This window comes from Emydura macquarii, unplaced genomic scaffold (assembly GCF_026122565.2).
Source record: "Emydura macquarii macquarii isolate MOO-44397 ecotype Brisbane River unplaced genomic scaffold, CSIRO-AGI_Emac_v2 contig_1390, whole genome shotgun sequence".
NCBI classification, from domain to species: Eukaryota; Metazoa; Chordata; order Testudines; family Chelidae; genus Emydura; species Emydura macquarii.
This window is the reverse complement of record NW_027131527.1, coordinates 22,123,529-22,139,480: the sequence shown is the minus strand read 5'-3', so window position 1 is coordinate 22,139,480 and position 15,952 is coordinate 22,123,529. Positions and strand designations below refer to the sequence as shown.

Genomic DNA, 15,952 nt, shown 5'->3' with positions numbered 1-15,952 from the left:
AGACTAACACGGCTACCCCTCTGAAATAGTATATCCAGATAGGCCACAAAAATACATATATCAGAACCTTTGCAATTAAAGTGGACAAGTTACATCTATGTTTATTTTGAAAATCTTAGATGAATTAACTATATTAACTGCTGTCAACATGGAGATATACCACACTCAGACGTAAACACTGAGCTGAATGGGAAACCTTATAAATACCTTTGGCATTTGCATGCTACTTGAATCTATTTAAATAACCACATCTGTCAGTTATCCGTCTTAGGAATTTCCATGTACTGTAAGAGCTCAGGACTAGTATACTACTAAGAATAAATAGTTTTATGTGATGTAGTAACTGTAAACGTCAAAGGTAGACTACATCATACATATTAAAATGACAAACCACGTATATGTACTTTGAAATAGCAAAGCTGTCCAGAATACGGCCCCTAGTTCGTCATGTCTTTAAATCAAATAGCATCAGCATGGAAAAGGGTCAACATCAAGCACGCGTACTAGTTTTTCTATTCATGTTGCACTGAGAATGATTATGTAGAGTGAACTTCTGATGCTAAACCTCTCTGTCTAATAGTGTCTACATTTAAATCTCAGATGTCTCAGTGTTCTTTATTGACCCTTTTATAGTAAAATCCTACATTAGGAGATCTGAGTGCTGGGAACTGCACATTGACCTCTCAGATTTTTTCTTGTGATAGATACATACTAATGTGGGACTGTATTACTAAGAAAAAAATGTTTTAAAATTGTAGAAATGAGAGAAGGAGTGGGGAGTCTGTAAAAGAATCCAGATACTTTACTGGGGCATGATGAATTTAATGCATACATATACACTGGCGTCCTGCAGCCCCTAAATAGTGAAGTTTTATTTATAGAGCACAATAAAGGAGGATAAGGAGCACAAAAAGTTCCATTAGATTGGTGTTTTCTTAGCTATAAATAACTGACTTCAGAAAACAAGTAGTAATGGCACAAATAAAACAGGCTTGATAAAACAGTTAATTAAAAAGGAAGAGTCCCAAACAGAAGCATCAATAAAGAGTTTTTACCATTATGCTATCTCTTTCTATATGTTTTCATAAACATTTATCACAACACATTACAGGTGCCAAAGTGAGTTTAATAAAGAAGATCCTTTGCAGTTATTAAATAATTTAAAGAAAGGTCAACCAAATTGCATCTGAAATGTAGGATGATCTCATGCTACAAACATGATGTATTATTTGTAGATAAGCAGATGTGTGCCATATAATTTAGCAAAATTATAAGAAGCCAGTTTAGCTGTTACATGCTTTAAAAATGGGGACACACGATAACAGAATTAACTGTAAACTGTCACGTCTAAGAAAAACTACCAACTACTAAGAAGCTAGCAAAGGCACTGCTTGCACTGTATAAAATCAGCTAAAAGAGTTGAACTCTATTTTCTTATGCAATTAAAAAGCATGTAAGTCATATCAAATCTCCTATAATAAAAACCATAGCATAATATTCAAGGAGCCTGATAGCCCCAGAAAGCAAACAATAATATGATCACAAATAAATCAGTGTTATCTAAAGCAGACCAAAAACCTAAGCTCAAATCCCACTTTGGGGGATAATACTGTGATGGAGTCACCTATATATTATGTAAAAATGATCTATATAGAAATAGCAACACTGTAGGACTCTCGATGCAGGCAACAAGCGCAACTACTACTGCTAAAATGTTACCTCTTCGAGGCTTTAGCCACTTCAAACAAACATCACCTACCACAAAAAAAAAAGTGAGAGTCACCAGAATGATGAACTTTCTTAAATACAAATGGATGAAGCAGGACACTTACACTGAAAAAATATGAAGATAAAGAGCTTTGATATGGGCTAATATTTGGAACATGCTGTAGCATCCATAAACAGGAATGTCACAGGTCAAAAGGAAGGTTGGGAGCCCTTTGAGTTCATAGCTACCTAACTTGACAGTGACAGCTGCACAGCTGATAATCTGTGAAATGTTCTTTAATGCTAAGTTTGTTTTTGAACAGGGCTATACTGGTTTTACCACTGTCCGCAGGATGGCATTCTTTTAAGCACATGGGCCAATGTTAATTTGTTGCTTCATGTCCCCGTGTGTTGAAATTTAACATTACAGTACAGACTGTATACAATACAAAAGTTATATAAAAATGGGTATTCATCAAGTTTCTTATTCATGCCACCAAATGCTAATGCCCTGTTTTGTTTGTGTGTTTGTTATTTTTTGGGAGAGGGGAAAGCATTCTTTCCTTCCCCTAGCAAACAGAAAGAAAAAGCTGTGTGTGATTATAATTAACAAAATATACCTCTATAGAATAGCTTTGATTCTTATGCTGTATGGAATTTTGCAGCCCCATTTATCTTGCTTTAATGAGCCTGTTAATTACGCCAACACAAAAGGGGTCTACACAGCCATTTTACTACACCAACACATACTGTAGCACTGGTTGTTAGGCAGCCTTGTCTCCTTTCAGTTGGCTTCTGTAGCCTGGACATAGGAGGCTGCATTTCTCAGAATTAATGAGATTATGACATTGCACATAACTAATGTTGGCAAAGCTGGTTTCTCACAGTCAATAAAGGGGAATGTTTCAGTATAATTTTCTTGAAGGTTTGAACTAGAAAAGACTGGAGAGTTTCTAATACTCTAAGAATCGCTATATAGAAAAGTCCCAGTGTTGGTAAAAGAATATAATAGAGAAAGATTAGAAAATACAACACAAAGCTTGTTTTCCATCATCCTTCTGCTTTGGTTTACTAGTACAGTTCTTTACCATTCTCTCTTTTAAAAAGTAATCTAATATATGTGGAAATATAAATAATACTCTAGGAATAAATTCTCTCTCTCTAAAAACAAACATCAGATATCTGTCATGTTGCTTTCACACATTCTGATCATGTTACGAAACAATTGTGTAAGAACATAGAAAGATGGCTACTACTTCTGCTGACCCTATGCCTGAACCTTCTGGGCATGGGACAGTGACTATGTCAATTGTGTTGATCATTGATTTCCTTTTGGTGGTGGACAAAGATCAGGGGCCAGATCTATTGTGGTGTAGGTACTCTGCACCATGTGGACAGCAAAATCCTGCCATAATGTCAACGAACCAGCTCAGGGTGTAATAGAGATGCTTCAGTGCCACAAATCCAGCGCAAGGGCATTTATGCCGTTCACCATGCTGTTGGTGTAGTAAAGAAAAAGAGGATGGCTAAAGGAAAGGGGGCAGGGTTGCTAGGATGCGCCTGTGCTACTCCTATCCTTAGCTGCATTTATGATCCCTTGTGCTATTGCAGTTTGGCATACGTTAGAGTAGTCCTTAGGTTGCTTTACAACAGGTAGAGGGGAACAGTATGTACAAGAATCAGTAAAGCCAAGTATAAAGATGAGCTTTAAGCCACATTTGCACACCAACCCTTGATTTGTTCTCTGTGCAGTTTAGCTGCACCAGAGGATCTGTCCTTAAATATCTATGCTGATTCTTTTGGATCTGTCAGCTGCCTTTAGAACAGTTGACACAAGTTGGTGTTGATACAACTGTGGCTTCTGGCAGGGATAAACAGTGTTTAGTTTGGTGTCTCTGTTCTTTTCACACTGAGAGGCTGCAAAGGGTAGTACTCTCAATTGCCCATCAGTTCCATGGGCCCACTCTTGTGGAGCTGTACAGGGTGCTATTTTGTCATCCCTTCCTCCCTATGGATGTTGAAGCTACAAAAGGAGTTTGGTTTGGGTTGCAGTCCCATTCGTATGTTGATTGAATTAAGCTCTACTACTCTGTTTCAATGGACCCAAGCAGTTTATAGTCACCCAGTTTTCCCAGCCTGCATCTGAACTGGGATTTTTTTCCCTAAAATTTGCCACAGCAGCTATCATTATTCCAGCGCTATTGGCAAAAGTGAGAGTTCTAGTGGGCTCAGAGCCCCCCACCAATTTTAAACACCATTTCTTCTACCCTTACTCAGAGCAGATATCGACCATACACAACTTAAAACATTGATAGAGCGTTGTCTGCACCCGCTTTCCCACTATTGTTCTGTTGAACTGAACCACTGGTAGTAACGGTAGCAAATTTTATGGAAAAATTCCTAGTGTATACAACACTCTAGTGTCTGAGATTTAGGCATGGTTGAGAACTAGTCCTCAGGTTCAGTCCTGATAAAACCAAGCAATAATGGTGTGCTAGGGAAAACAATTCTTTCATTTATTTATTTTCAAGGTATCCTCACATTACATAGAAAGGACCACTTCTACTCTATCCTTCTATCCCTGTAGGCACTCCTATAAAGATAAAATTATACAAACAGACTTCTTCAAGCATCTTCCTTCACTCAATAATTAATACAAATTATAAACTGGCAGCTAAAAACGTATTTCTGATCTTTACCATCTAGTTCTCCCAGTCTCTCTGCAGATGGAATGGCAGAAGCAATATTAGTTGAGGGAGTCAACCTGCCTTTTGTTACTCATCTTTGCACACTAAGGGTTTTACTGGACCTTGACCTGCTCTTGGATTTCCAGGTAGCAGCTGTAACTAGGTCTTGTTTTCCTCTTCAGTTGACCAAGATATTAGACTCGTTCCTATCAGCTATGAGCCATTACACACACTTCCCGTTATCACCGCTTTTCTCACTTTTTGATTGAATTACTTCAATACATTCTACGTGGAGTTACACCTGAGGACCGTTCTGAAACTTCAGCTACTGAATAGTGGGTCAGCATGTGAACATGTTTTACCCAGGCTCCATAGATTTTACAGGCTTTCATTTTATTTCAAAGTGCAGGTCAAGATGTTGGTTTTGGACCAATTTTGGGGTCCTTGGTTTCTTAGATGGTATGTTTCCCCCCACATTTTAGCTGGATAATTGATATCAGCTGAGATATTCATGTCCAGATACTAATTAGATTTAAATGTTAGCAAGCAGGCTGCAACGTGTTCTGGTGGACTCCAGAACTCACTCACTGCCCATCCTTGTGGGAGAGAGAGACCAAGTTTGTTTACCTTCTGGACACGTTGTGAGGCTTGTCCACTCAACCAGGCTTTTCCTACAGGATCAGCTGAAGAGAGCCAGTTTAAGTTGCTTAGAGAGTGCATTTAATGCTACTCTTTTATATGATGTTTTGACATTATGCAATTTGTGGTTTTAATGAATGTTTTTATTGCATATATGGTGAGATGGTGATGACTGGAGAACAATATAAATACAAACATGTATTTCATTCATATTTGGCTTTTTTAAAAAGAAAGAAGATTAATTAAATTAGGATTGGGCCAAGTGCTCAAGTTTCTACTTGAGCAAAAGTCCCACTGAGCAAATAAGAGTGGCCATACTGGGTCAGACCAATTAGACGTCTAGCCCAGTATCCTGTTTTCTAACAGTGGCCAGTGCCAGATGCTTCAGAGGGAAAGAACAGAACAGGGCAATTTCTCAAGTCCTAGTCCCAGCTTCTGGCAGTTGGAGGTTTAGAGACACCCAGAACATGGGGTTGTATCTTGGCTAATAGCCTTTGTTAGACCTATCCTCCATGAGCATATCTAATTAATTTTTAACCCAATTATACTTTTCTCTTTCACAATATCCCCTGGCAATAAGTTCCACAGGTCGACTGTGTGTTATGTGAAGAAGCATTTCCTTATGTTTGTTTTAAACCAGCTCTTTATCAATTTCATTGGATGACCCCTGGTTCTTGTCTTATGTGTAGTGGTAAATAACACTCCCATATTCTCTTTCTCCACACCATTCATGATTTTATAGACCTCTATTATCTCTCTCTTTAGTCATCTATTTTCTAAGGTAAAGAGTCCCAGCCTTTTTAATCTCTCCTCCTATGAAAGCTGTTCCTTATGCCAACCATTTTATTTTTGCTCTTCTCTGTACTTTTCCCAACTCTAATATATCCTTTTTGAGATGGGGCCATCAGAACTGCATACAATATTCAAGATTTGGGCGTACCATGGTTTTAAATAGTGGCATTGTGATATTTTCTGTCTTCTTATCTATCCATTTCCTAATGGTTCCTAATGTTCTGTTAGCTTTTTTGCTGCCACTGCACATTGAGCAGATGTTTTCAGAGAACTATCCTCAATTACTCCAAGATCTCATTCCTGAGTGTTAACAGCTAATTTAGAACCTATCATTTTGTATGTATGGTTGGGATTATGTTTTCCAATGTACACTACTTTGCATTTATCAACACTGAATTGCATCTGCCATTTTCTAACCCAGTCAGCCAGTTTTGTTGAGATCCCTTTGTAATGCTTTGCAGTCAGCTTTGGATTTAACTATCTTTAGTAATTTTATATCATCTGCAAACTTTGCCACCTCACTGTTTACCCTTTTTTCAAGATCATTTATGAATATGTTGAACAGCAATGGTCCAAATACAGATCCTTGGGGGACACTGCTATTTACCTCTCTCTCCACTGTGAAAAATGATAATTTATTCATACCCTTTGTTTTCTATCTTTTAGCCAGTTTCTGATCCATGAGAGAACTTTCCCTCTTAGCCAGACTGCCAATTTTTCTTACAAGCCTTTGATGAGGGATCTTGTCAAAGGCTTTCTGAAAGTCCAAGTACACTATATCCTTTGCCCACAAATTTGTTGACCCCCTCAAAGAATTCTAATAGATTGGTGAGGTATGATTTCCCTCTACAAAAGCCGTGTTGACTCTTCTCTAACATACCATGTTCATCTATGTGTCTGATAATTCTGTTCTTTACTATTGTTTCAAGTACTGATTAAAAACTGATTAAGGATCTCAGGATTTGATCATTTGGAGCTCTGGACAGAGTAAGGATTTTGCCAATAAGGTTTAACATTATAATTTGCATTTGGGTCATTTTCTTTATTTTACCCTTTTTGTTCAGATCATGTCTACTTTAAAAAAAAAAGTTGCATGACAGTCCTGTTTGGTTTCCTGCATTTATTGTGCCAAATCCTAAGGCTTTCACTCCATTCTTACACAGGTAAAAACCCATTGACTTGAACATGCTCTTACCTCTGTAAGAACCCTCAGTTTGGTCCAATTATAGCTTTATGGTTCTTAACTACTACTACTATTGATAAACCATCATCAGTCAACTCCCAACTACCTGGAAGGAAAGAAAATCTTGGAATTTTAAGCAGTTTTACTATGCAACTCTGTTTTCTATCCCTTCTTCACTCCACAAACACGTGTGTCTGTGCATGTGCATGTCTGGGCACATGTATGTGCGTGAAGTAATAATTTGCAAACATGGGGAGAGACTGTAAAGGGTATTCCCCCATTAACTGTCAGTGGAAACCTTTTGTATATACATCATATATAGCACATATGAGAGAGAGAATGTGTGTATACATGTACATATTTATGCATTGTCACCCTGCCGCACAGCGCCTAAGAATGGATTGGTTAGTTTAAAATGCTAAAATGATTCCCTTGGGATTTATGAGCTAAGAGTGCTCAAGGGTTTAGTGTCCTGACATCTCTTTAATTAGCAGTCTCCAAGATCCCACACTAAGAAGACACTAAGCCAGTGCCTTCTGTCATATCTCAAGAGTTCCAGAAGCTTTGGAAGCCACAGAGAAAGCCTACTGTACTATGCCCATGAGAGATACAGTATGTGCAACGGACCATTTTCCTACTAGTACCAAATTAGGACTTCGTGCTGCTGCTCCTGCTTCTAGGGTGATGCAGTTTTAAAAAGCCATAAGAAAGAGCCACACAAAATGGGTGGGATAAGCAAAGATGATGTTGAGAAATACTTAGAGAACAACCCCGAGTTTGCCAAGGAGTATTTTGACCGAAAGCTGAGGGCAGAAGCGCTGGGAACCATCTTCAAAGTCAGCCCTGCGGAAGTGAAGGATGGAGTCTCCTTCAAAGAGATGTCCCGACTGGAGGAGTCTCAAGTGCTCTTTGAGCTGCTGACAGAAATCCAGGAGGAGGCAAACAGCATGGAAATGATAGTGCACAAGACCCTGCAGAGGCTGGCACAGCTGCTGGCAGCTGACCGGTGTAGCATGTTCATCTGCCGTGCCCGCAATGGCATCCCTGAAGTTGCCACCAGGCTTTTTAATGTCACTTCCACATCCAAGTTAGAGGAGAACCTGGTGGCCCCAGACAGTGAGATTGTTTTTCCTCTGGACATCGGGATAGTGGGATGGGTTGCTCATACCAAGAAGTTTTTTAATGTTCCTGACGTGAAGAAGGTAAGTGAGTGATTTGTTCTGGGGACTGGAATTCCATTCCTTTGCTGAACTTCTTGTAGAGGGTCTATGGTACAGAATGGGGATTTTGCATAGACTTGTTCCTCAAAGTGCTAAACCCCAGACAGGGGACAGAATGAGAAACATGAGAAAAGCAATGGGATATGAAGTTTAAAATGATGTGAGGTCATTCTATCTAGTGTGATTTGTTACTTCCTGTTTCCTAATTCAGCCTTTGTGATGTAAGTAATTTACCGTGAAACAAGGAGGACATCAGATTAGTTTGGAACTGATGTACATTTGAGTCCTTATTGAACAAGGTAGGCTCTGGCTCTGTTGTCATAGGCATACTGGTAAATGTTCTTCCTTATCATTCCATAGTCACCTATACAGTTACTAAATAGATCAGTCACCAGCATTTTGCTGCCCTCGGGCACTGCATGTTTGGTAGTCAGAGCTGGCAGTGATTTTTTTATGGAGGTGAATGAGCTGAGAATAAAGATGGGCACAAGCTACAGTATTCAGATTGAGATGCAGTTTTCAGTGTAAAACACCCCCAAAGCTTGTGGGTGTTCAAATTCAGGATTTCGGTTCAGACTCAACTCTAGCTGAGACGTAACTAGTCAGATCTGCTCCTCACCTTTCAGAATACCTAATCTATTTTCACAGATTCATCCTTTTCACTTGTAACTTAGACGAAGGTTACATTATAAGTATCATAGAATTAGCATTACTCCAGTTCCAAATGTATAAATGAGGACAGCTTCAGAATGTCTACTCTGAAATAAATGGGGAAGCAGAAAACGTTCTCTCATGGGTATTGATAGCTGCAGGCTTGCTGAATTTAAGTTATCAAATGGTGGAATCTAGTCTGCAAACATCTCAGCACCAGATCATCAGCTGATGTAAAGTGGAATACTTAAATGGAGCTATGCCAATTAGATAAGTTGAGGATCTGGCTCCTCAGCATTTCATTTATAGTTTTATATCAAAATTCTGTGCAATTTTAAAGAAAGAAGGCCTGATCCTGAATTCAAGGAGAATTTTGGATTTACAGACAAAGCAGGATGGGAGTTTTATGGATTACAACTATCCAGGGTTCCTCGGAGGTAGACAAGAAATTGTACATTTCATCATACTGTTAAAAGTCAGCCGAAATCAAGGTTATTTTAATTATAAGCTCATATCAGCCTGGTTCAGGACTATTATGAAAACTCAAGAAATGAGACAAGTATGTGTGAAAAGAACTTTTCCTATTTTTAAAAACAAAAGGCCCAGACCTGGAGTCATTATGTAGACTAAACTCCTGCTGAAATCAATGGGAATTTTGGGAGCCAAAGTAATGCAGGATGGGACCCAATATCTGACTGACTGCTAAAATGCTGCTGTTTTTGTGACACAGAGTATCTGACTTACTGCCTCTTACTGACAAATGGAGAGACTGGTGGATAATCCTTCTAAATTCATAAGGCTGATTACATGAGAAAAGATCAAGAGGATCAAGAAAGATGTGCGTTTCCTTAGACCTTGCACTGTTCCCTTAATATTATCATGTGTAAGGCTGCTTGCAGTGGGGCGGCCCATCTAGTTCTGCTGTTGCAATGGGCTACACTTATTTTGTATCCAAAAAACTGTGCCAAGCTAAAAATAATTTGAATGTTTTTAAACAAGATCACTATGATCTTTTTGCCCTAATAGTGGTTCTGTGTGTATGATTTGCAAATGTAATAGAGCCAAGGTCTGATGAATAATTGTCCAATTATTTTTCAACCAACCAACTTTTTAAAGTAATGTAATATAATTAATGAAATTATTGTATTTTTTACTCATACATGCATTTATTGGGGAACTAGACGTCTATGCCAATAACAGCAGCACTGGAAACTTCAGGGCCAAATCCTGGTACCACGAAGTCAATTGCAGAACTCCTATAGATTTCAATGAGACCAAGATTTTGGCCTTTAAAAATAATTGTGCAATCCTTAAAATGATCAATAGCTCCATTGTACTAGTAAAAGAGTTAAAGGGTCCAAATCCACACTCCTTACTTGTGCAAAACTCCCACTGATGTCACTGGGAGGTTTATCTAAGTAGAGACTGCAGGTTTGGACCTTTAATCAGTAACATTTCTTATGTCATGGGTTAATTACATTACTGAAGCAGGAGTTCCTGCTGCTCAGACCTTAAATCCTCATCACATATACTTAAACAGAGTACTAATAGTTTTCATTTAAATTGCAGCCTGTGTGCTTCCAGGAAAACAAGTTTGTCTGCTCCCTGAGTGCTAAGCAAAAATATGACAATGGTCCTTTCTGCCCTTGAAATCTATGAAATCATTTACAGCTATATATAGTTTAACTTTCTTTATTTAGTGCTATTACATAATTATAGAGTCATCTCATTCTGTGGACGTGGTCAAGGAAAGCAATGAGTGAACATTTTTACATACTGTTGCCTCAAGAACACTTATTTTGAGACTTCCTAGACAATGAATATGAAGGGGCAAGCGGTCAGCACTGGTAAATCCCTACTGTCAGTATTTAACTGCGAGAGTCATTGATTAAGGAGAAAGGAATGAATTCATCCCTAGTGTAACTTCATTCAAGTTAATGTGGTTACACCAGGAATGAATTTGGTCCATTGTGATCTGCCAGAATGTGAACTGCACAACAACAAAAATCAAGGTTGCTGCACTGTTTTAGAAGATGTCATGTCTAATACTTTCTAATGTTGATACACACTGTATTTCAACAGTAATGTATTGTTAGGGTACTAAGTAATCACTTTAGAAAATGACTAACATTTAAAAAGACTATTGCATTGAGTGCTACACATAAATAAACAAAAGAATATAAAGTAATAAAATACTTCCTGGCCATCGGGGTGAAGAAGGAATCAGATTAGGATAGTGGTATATCTAAGTCAATATTAACAAAATGCCAGATTCTGCCACCTTTAGTCAAAAGAGTAGGACTTTGCTCTGGAAGTAATCCCACTGACGCCATGTGGAGTAAAATACTATTCAGTTGAGTAAGTATTACAGAATCTGGTCCAAAATGTTTAGGATTTTCAGTATGACAAGATTCTCCTTTGGAGTTTTTACCCCTTTCTTTCAAAGAGGAGGCTACAAAGGAAGAAAACAAAAAGCAATATGCAAACAGGAAAGAAAACTGATTAAAACTATAGAGACTAAGTTATATGTATGCTTGTATATGTATATATATATATATACACACTGATATCAGATACTGTTCACTGTTTTGTGAATTCATTTTGATTCACACATTAGTAGGAAACCTGGTTTGTTTCTTTTTGTTTTGTTTGTTTGTTTCAGGTTAAATGGTTTGGGACTGGACAGGAAATAGTTCAAATAGTAAAAGTGACTGTGGCCAACTGACAATAAATAATCATTTAAAACATGAGACATTCATTCCCCTTTCAGCACCTGGTAACCAGTTCTTGAAGGATTATCTTTTTTCAAATTGGAAAAGTACCAATAAACGTGAGGAAGCTCCTCATCCTAACAGTTCACAATAGAAAAACAGAGAAAAAGATCTAGACTTTCTATAATTATCTTAGTAACGACAGAAGTTCCCTCCCCCTGGGGATTAGAGACCTGTTGATCTCTGGAGCTAATAGTGTTTAATCCAGGATTTAATAGTAGTGAGAAACAGAAGGCCAGGCAGGTCTGCTGTCCTGACAAATGGTGTTTCATTATTCTCAGTGATTAGCAGCGTATGGTGCTGTAACATACAAATACAAAATGATGGATTCTCATAAACCCTTGTAGCTTGAGTCTATTAGCTTGACAAAAGCCAAGAAAAATACAGTAAGTGTAACTGAAGGCAATGACACACACAAGTATTGTGCATCTGTGGACGTGCTTCTCTCAGTGCTAGCCATTCAATATTTCAGAATTCTAAAAGATATTACTACTTATGGGACTGCTTCATCAAACAGGGATTTTGGAGACTTACAAATAAACCCAGGGTCCCAGCCTTTAAGTATAAGTACATATGTCATTTTGTAATCAGATCAGTATATTGTTTTCTTTTATTCTTTAATTCAAACCAGCATATAATATGTAAAATAATTAACATTTAAAAAAATGTATAGCTAATTGAAGGCAATAGATTTTACTAAGGATTAGATTCCAATTCATGAAATAGTATTCCAAATTAAAACATAGCTTTAATGGTGTCAAAATACATGAATGGTGAAAATTTGGTTAAAAAAAAGTCCAGGCCACAGTGAATATTGAGAACTGTGAATTGGAACTCTTTTTTGGGTCCAGGAAAAGAGCTTTCTACAGCAGATTGTCTTGGAAGATAAGATAATGGTCTTGTTTCAATTTCAAAAGAATCAAAGAGGAGTTACCTAGGATAAAGCAGAAGATTTTCTTAGAGGCCACCATTTCCAACTTCTGACTGTTCAGAAGAGAAAGGCTAGTCACTTCCCTAATTAACACAGTATTATAATAAGGCGTGTCTGACGGAGAAGGAGAATCTTAAAACAAGCTTTGGAAGCTAGAGGGAGATTATTAGAACAGCCTTGGGAAGGGAGTTTCCAAGAAACAAGGTCAGGATTATTAAAGATTAGAGGAGAAGGGAGAAAGAGCGCTTTTCTAATGCTACAGCAACTCTGCCTTCTTAAAGATCTGAAAGGCAAATAGAATTTGAAGAAGAGATCCCAAGAGCAACTAAAAACTAGGAAAAAACCTGAGAGACAGTCATTCACCCATGGGAATGTTGTTACTTGTCTGCTCCTACGTAAAGAGAGTATTATCTTCTGAATAGTGATCTTCATGAGAAAAAAAAGAGACCACCCAAGTTCTCATGCCCAATCGCAACTTGTTATTGAAAAAGAGGTGACAATTTTAAAAACAGAAACCGATTTCCACTAAGCTTCCCAGAAAAGGGAAAGGCTTCCTGTCAGCTTGATATTCTTTATTTTTCATGAAAGGATTACTCAAAGCAATCATAACTGCAGATTGTTCTTCTTTTGGAAAGGTCTCAAAATAGCCACTATTTTACAGCAAAATTACAGAGATGGATTTGGATGAGCAGAACTGTGGGATGAAGCCCCAAAATGCTGTGTTTCTCAAAAATACAATTATTTCTCTTCTTGCTTTCAGCTCCAAAGCCCCTAATTATCTTGAAGATATCAAGGTTCAGTTTTTTCTATGTTTCTAGTAAATTATATGGCAAAGAATAAAGACCAAAGCTGTTTTACTCCCCTGCTTTGAAATTAATGGGAGTTTTGTGTAAATAAAATAAGCAGGATTTAGTGCCAAGTGATTTAAGTTACCAAACATGTATAGGAAAACTTAGTAATGTCTTCATGATGCAGAAGTCTGCCATCTAGAACTCAGGGGTATATCACCTTCTTTAAAATCCACAGCTTAATATTATTGAGTTCCACCCAGTTACACCAGATCTGATTTTGGCCCATTGACTTCAATCGGTAGTCTTTGCTCTGTCATCAAACTGAAAACATTTTCTTACCCAAGATTAGATATGCTTCTAGTTCCATTCAAATTCACAATTGAATCATTATAGGCAAAATTCAGTGCCCACATAAACAGTTGTGTAAATTGGTAAGAAAACAGGGTAAGTGCATGGAGGACGTAAAGTAACAATCATACCAGTTTGATGTAACTCAGCTGTTAACATTTTGTTTTAAAAGGCTGAGTCACTGCCAGGGTAACACTGACAGTGGGAGTCCAAAAATAAGTGCAGCTGTCACAGAGAGAGGGCAGAAGGGGGTGTAGTAGGAACAGAAACTAACAGGAGGATGTAAAATAAGCTCCTTTAGTAGTAGAATAAAGAAGGCCAGCCAGGCCTGTTAGGAAGAGGGTCCCACATTCACTTATACCCTCTTTTTAGTTGCTTTTTCTGCTACTCCCTTTCCACCTTCTCCCCTTAATGTGTAAGTTACATTCTTTTTAAATATTCAGTGAAAATCATAGTAGTGCAGGTTTCAGGACTTTGCCACTTTTGACAATTTTCCCATTTTCTGATTCAATTTACACCTAATGAGTTATTTACACCATGGAAATTGACCCGGAGACTTGCATGGGAGCTGAACTCGTCTACCTGAGGCTGTATTTTGCCTGTAACTGTAGTCATAAATGATGAAGACTTTTAGATTAGCTAAAGATAATGTGATAGCATAACACACACATTCCTTAGTCAACACAGCATTAAGTGGTTGGCTGAAGTCTATAACATCAGAACTTTGGTCTTTATCATGATTTTTTAAGTCTGATGTAAGCAATCAGAAAACCTATGGAACATTTATAACATTTTGCAGAGCTTTTTTGTCAGAGTAGATTTAAAATTTTCAGGATGTCTAAAAGCAGAGAAAGAAGGGATCATTTTAAAAAACAGAAGGCTTGTCAAAAAATGTGCTGTAAAGTTAATGGAGAAAATATACCTTTCACTGAAGAACCTGAGATCTGGAATGAGGCCCATGGGATGGGATAGGTACAGAGCAAACAGCTTTTCCATGGACAGACCACACAGTAAGAACCTCTCTGAACTGATTTTTATGAGAAGGTTGGATCCGCTGTAAAAGAATGGTACAATTATTCTGGAAAATTCAAATGTGGATTTCAGTTTTTTAATTTATTTTCTTCTTCAGAAGATCTGCAATTCACAGGAGCCTGATTGTCATCTCACTTACACTTGTTTTCCCCATAAGGGGTATATTGCATTCAGTGCAGTTACTCTTGATTCACAGCAGTGTAACCTGATATCAGAATCAGACTTCATATGTGGCAGTCTAAATATGCAAGCTGGATCTTCACTCCACTTGTTCACTTCAGATCTGCAACAGCCTTATGAAAAACGTATGCCCATTGTTTTCAGAAATAGGGGCCTGATTTTCCTCCCAATTACACTGTTTTACACTGACTGACTGCATTGCTTTCACTAAAGTTACTCTTGATTTACACTGGTGCAAGTGAGAGGAGAATTGGACCCACTGAGTCTAAAGTCATTTCAAACTTGAGATCAAATGATCAGTATCTAAATTTATGGCACTATATTGATTTATTTGGTTTTAATTTTCAATGATTTTAGGCTTTTTCTGATTATTATGTATGATGACACTATGAAGTTACACTGAAGTAACACTGAATAGGTAGGACAAGAAGGGCTTAATCTGCAACAAGGGAGATCTAGGTTAGCTATTAGGAAATAATTTCTAACTATAAAGGTAGTAAAGTTCTGGAATAGACCTCCAAGGGAATCCCCATCACTGTAGGCAAGAACCTGTTGGACAAACACTGCATTGTGCCAAGTACTATACAGACATCAAGGGCCATACATGGGAGCTGGATCACGACCCAATTCTCTGTCTGCATTCCTTTATTTGAATGGCTCCAAATCAGAGACTTTCTCCTAAAGCAGAGTGAAGGCAAAGGTTTCCCTTTGTCACATCTTTTGTTTGTAACTGACTGGCACTGAAACACTTGAAATGGCTATCAGAGATTCTCCAGAGATTTGAGGCATCAAAATCCATGATGAAGAACATAAAATTGCTCTTTTTTGTAGAGTCTCTTTCTCAATGAAATACAAGTGTCTGTTTAATGTCTTAAACAGGACTTAGATGTCTACAGAACTGTATCTGGTTTTCACATGAATAGGACAGAATCAGAGACAATTTCTTTAAGCATCTGCCCCTAGACACTCTAATTACATTTCCATCCTGACAGATGACAATTTCCTCCTGCAAAGATTCAA

The 15,952-nt window shown here is 37.9% G+C and overlaps 1 protein-coding gene across 2 annotated transcripts in view; it reads left to right on the top strand.

The window, feature by feature from the left end:
- The first annotated feature begins 7,730 nt into the window (after nt 1-7,730).
- The window catches only part of PDE6C (phosphodiesterase 6C), a 39,070-nt gene continuing 30,848 nt past the window's right edge, over nt 7,731-15,952 (top strand). For both annotated transcript variants that reach the window (XM_067552851.1, XM_067552852.1), the window contains exon 1: nt 7,731-8,210. In XM_067552851.1, coding sequence (XP_067408952.1) covers nt 7,731-8,210 — 480 coding nt within the window. The remainder of the gene's footprint in view (nt 8,211-15,952) is intronic.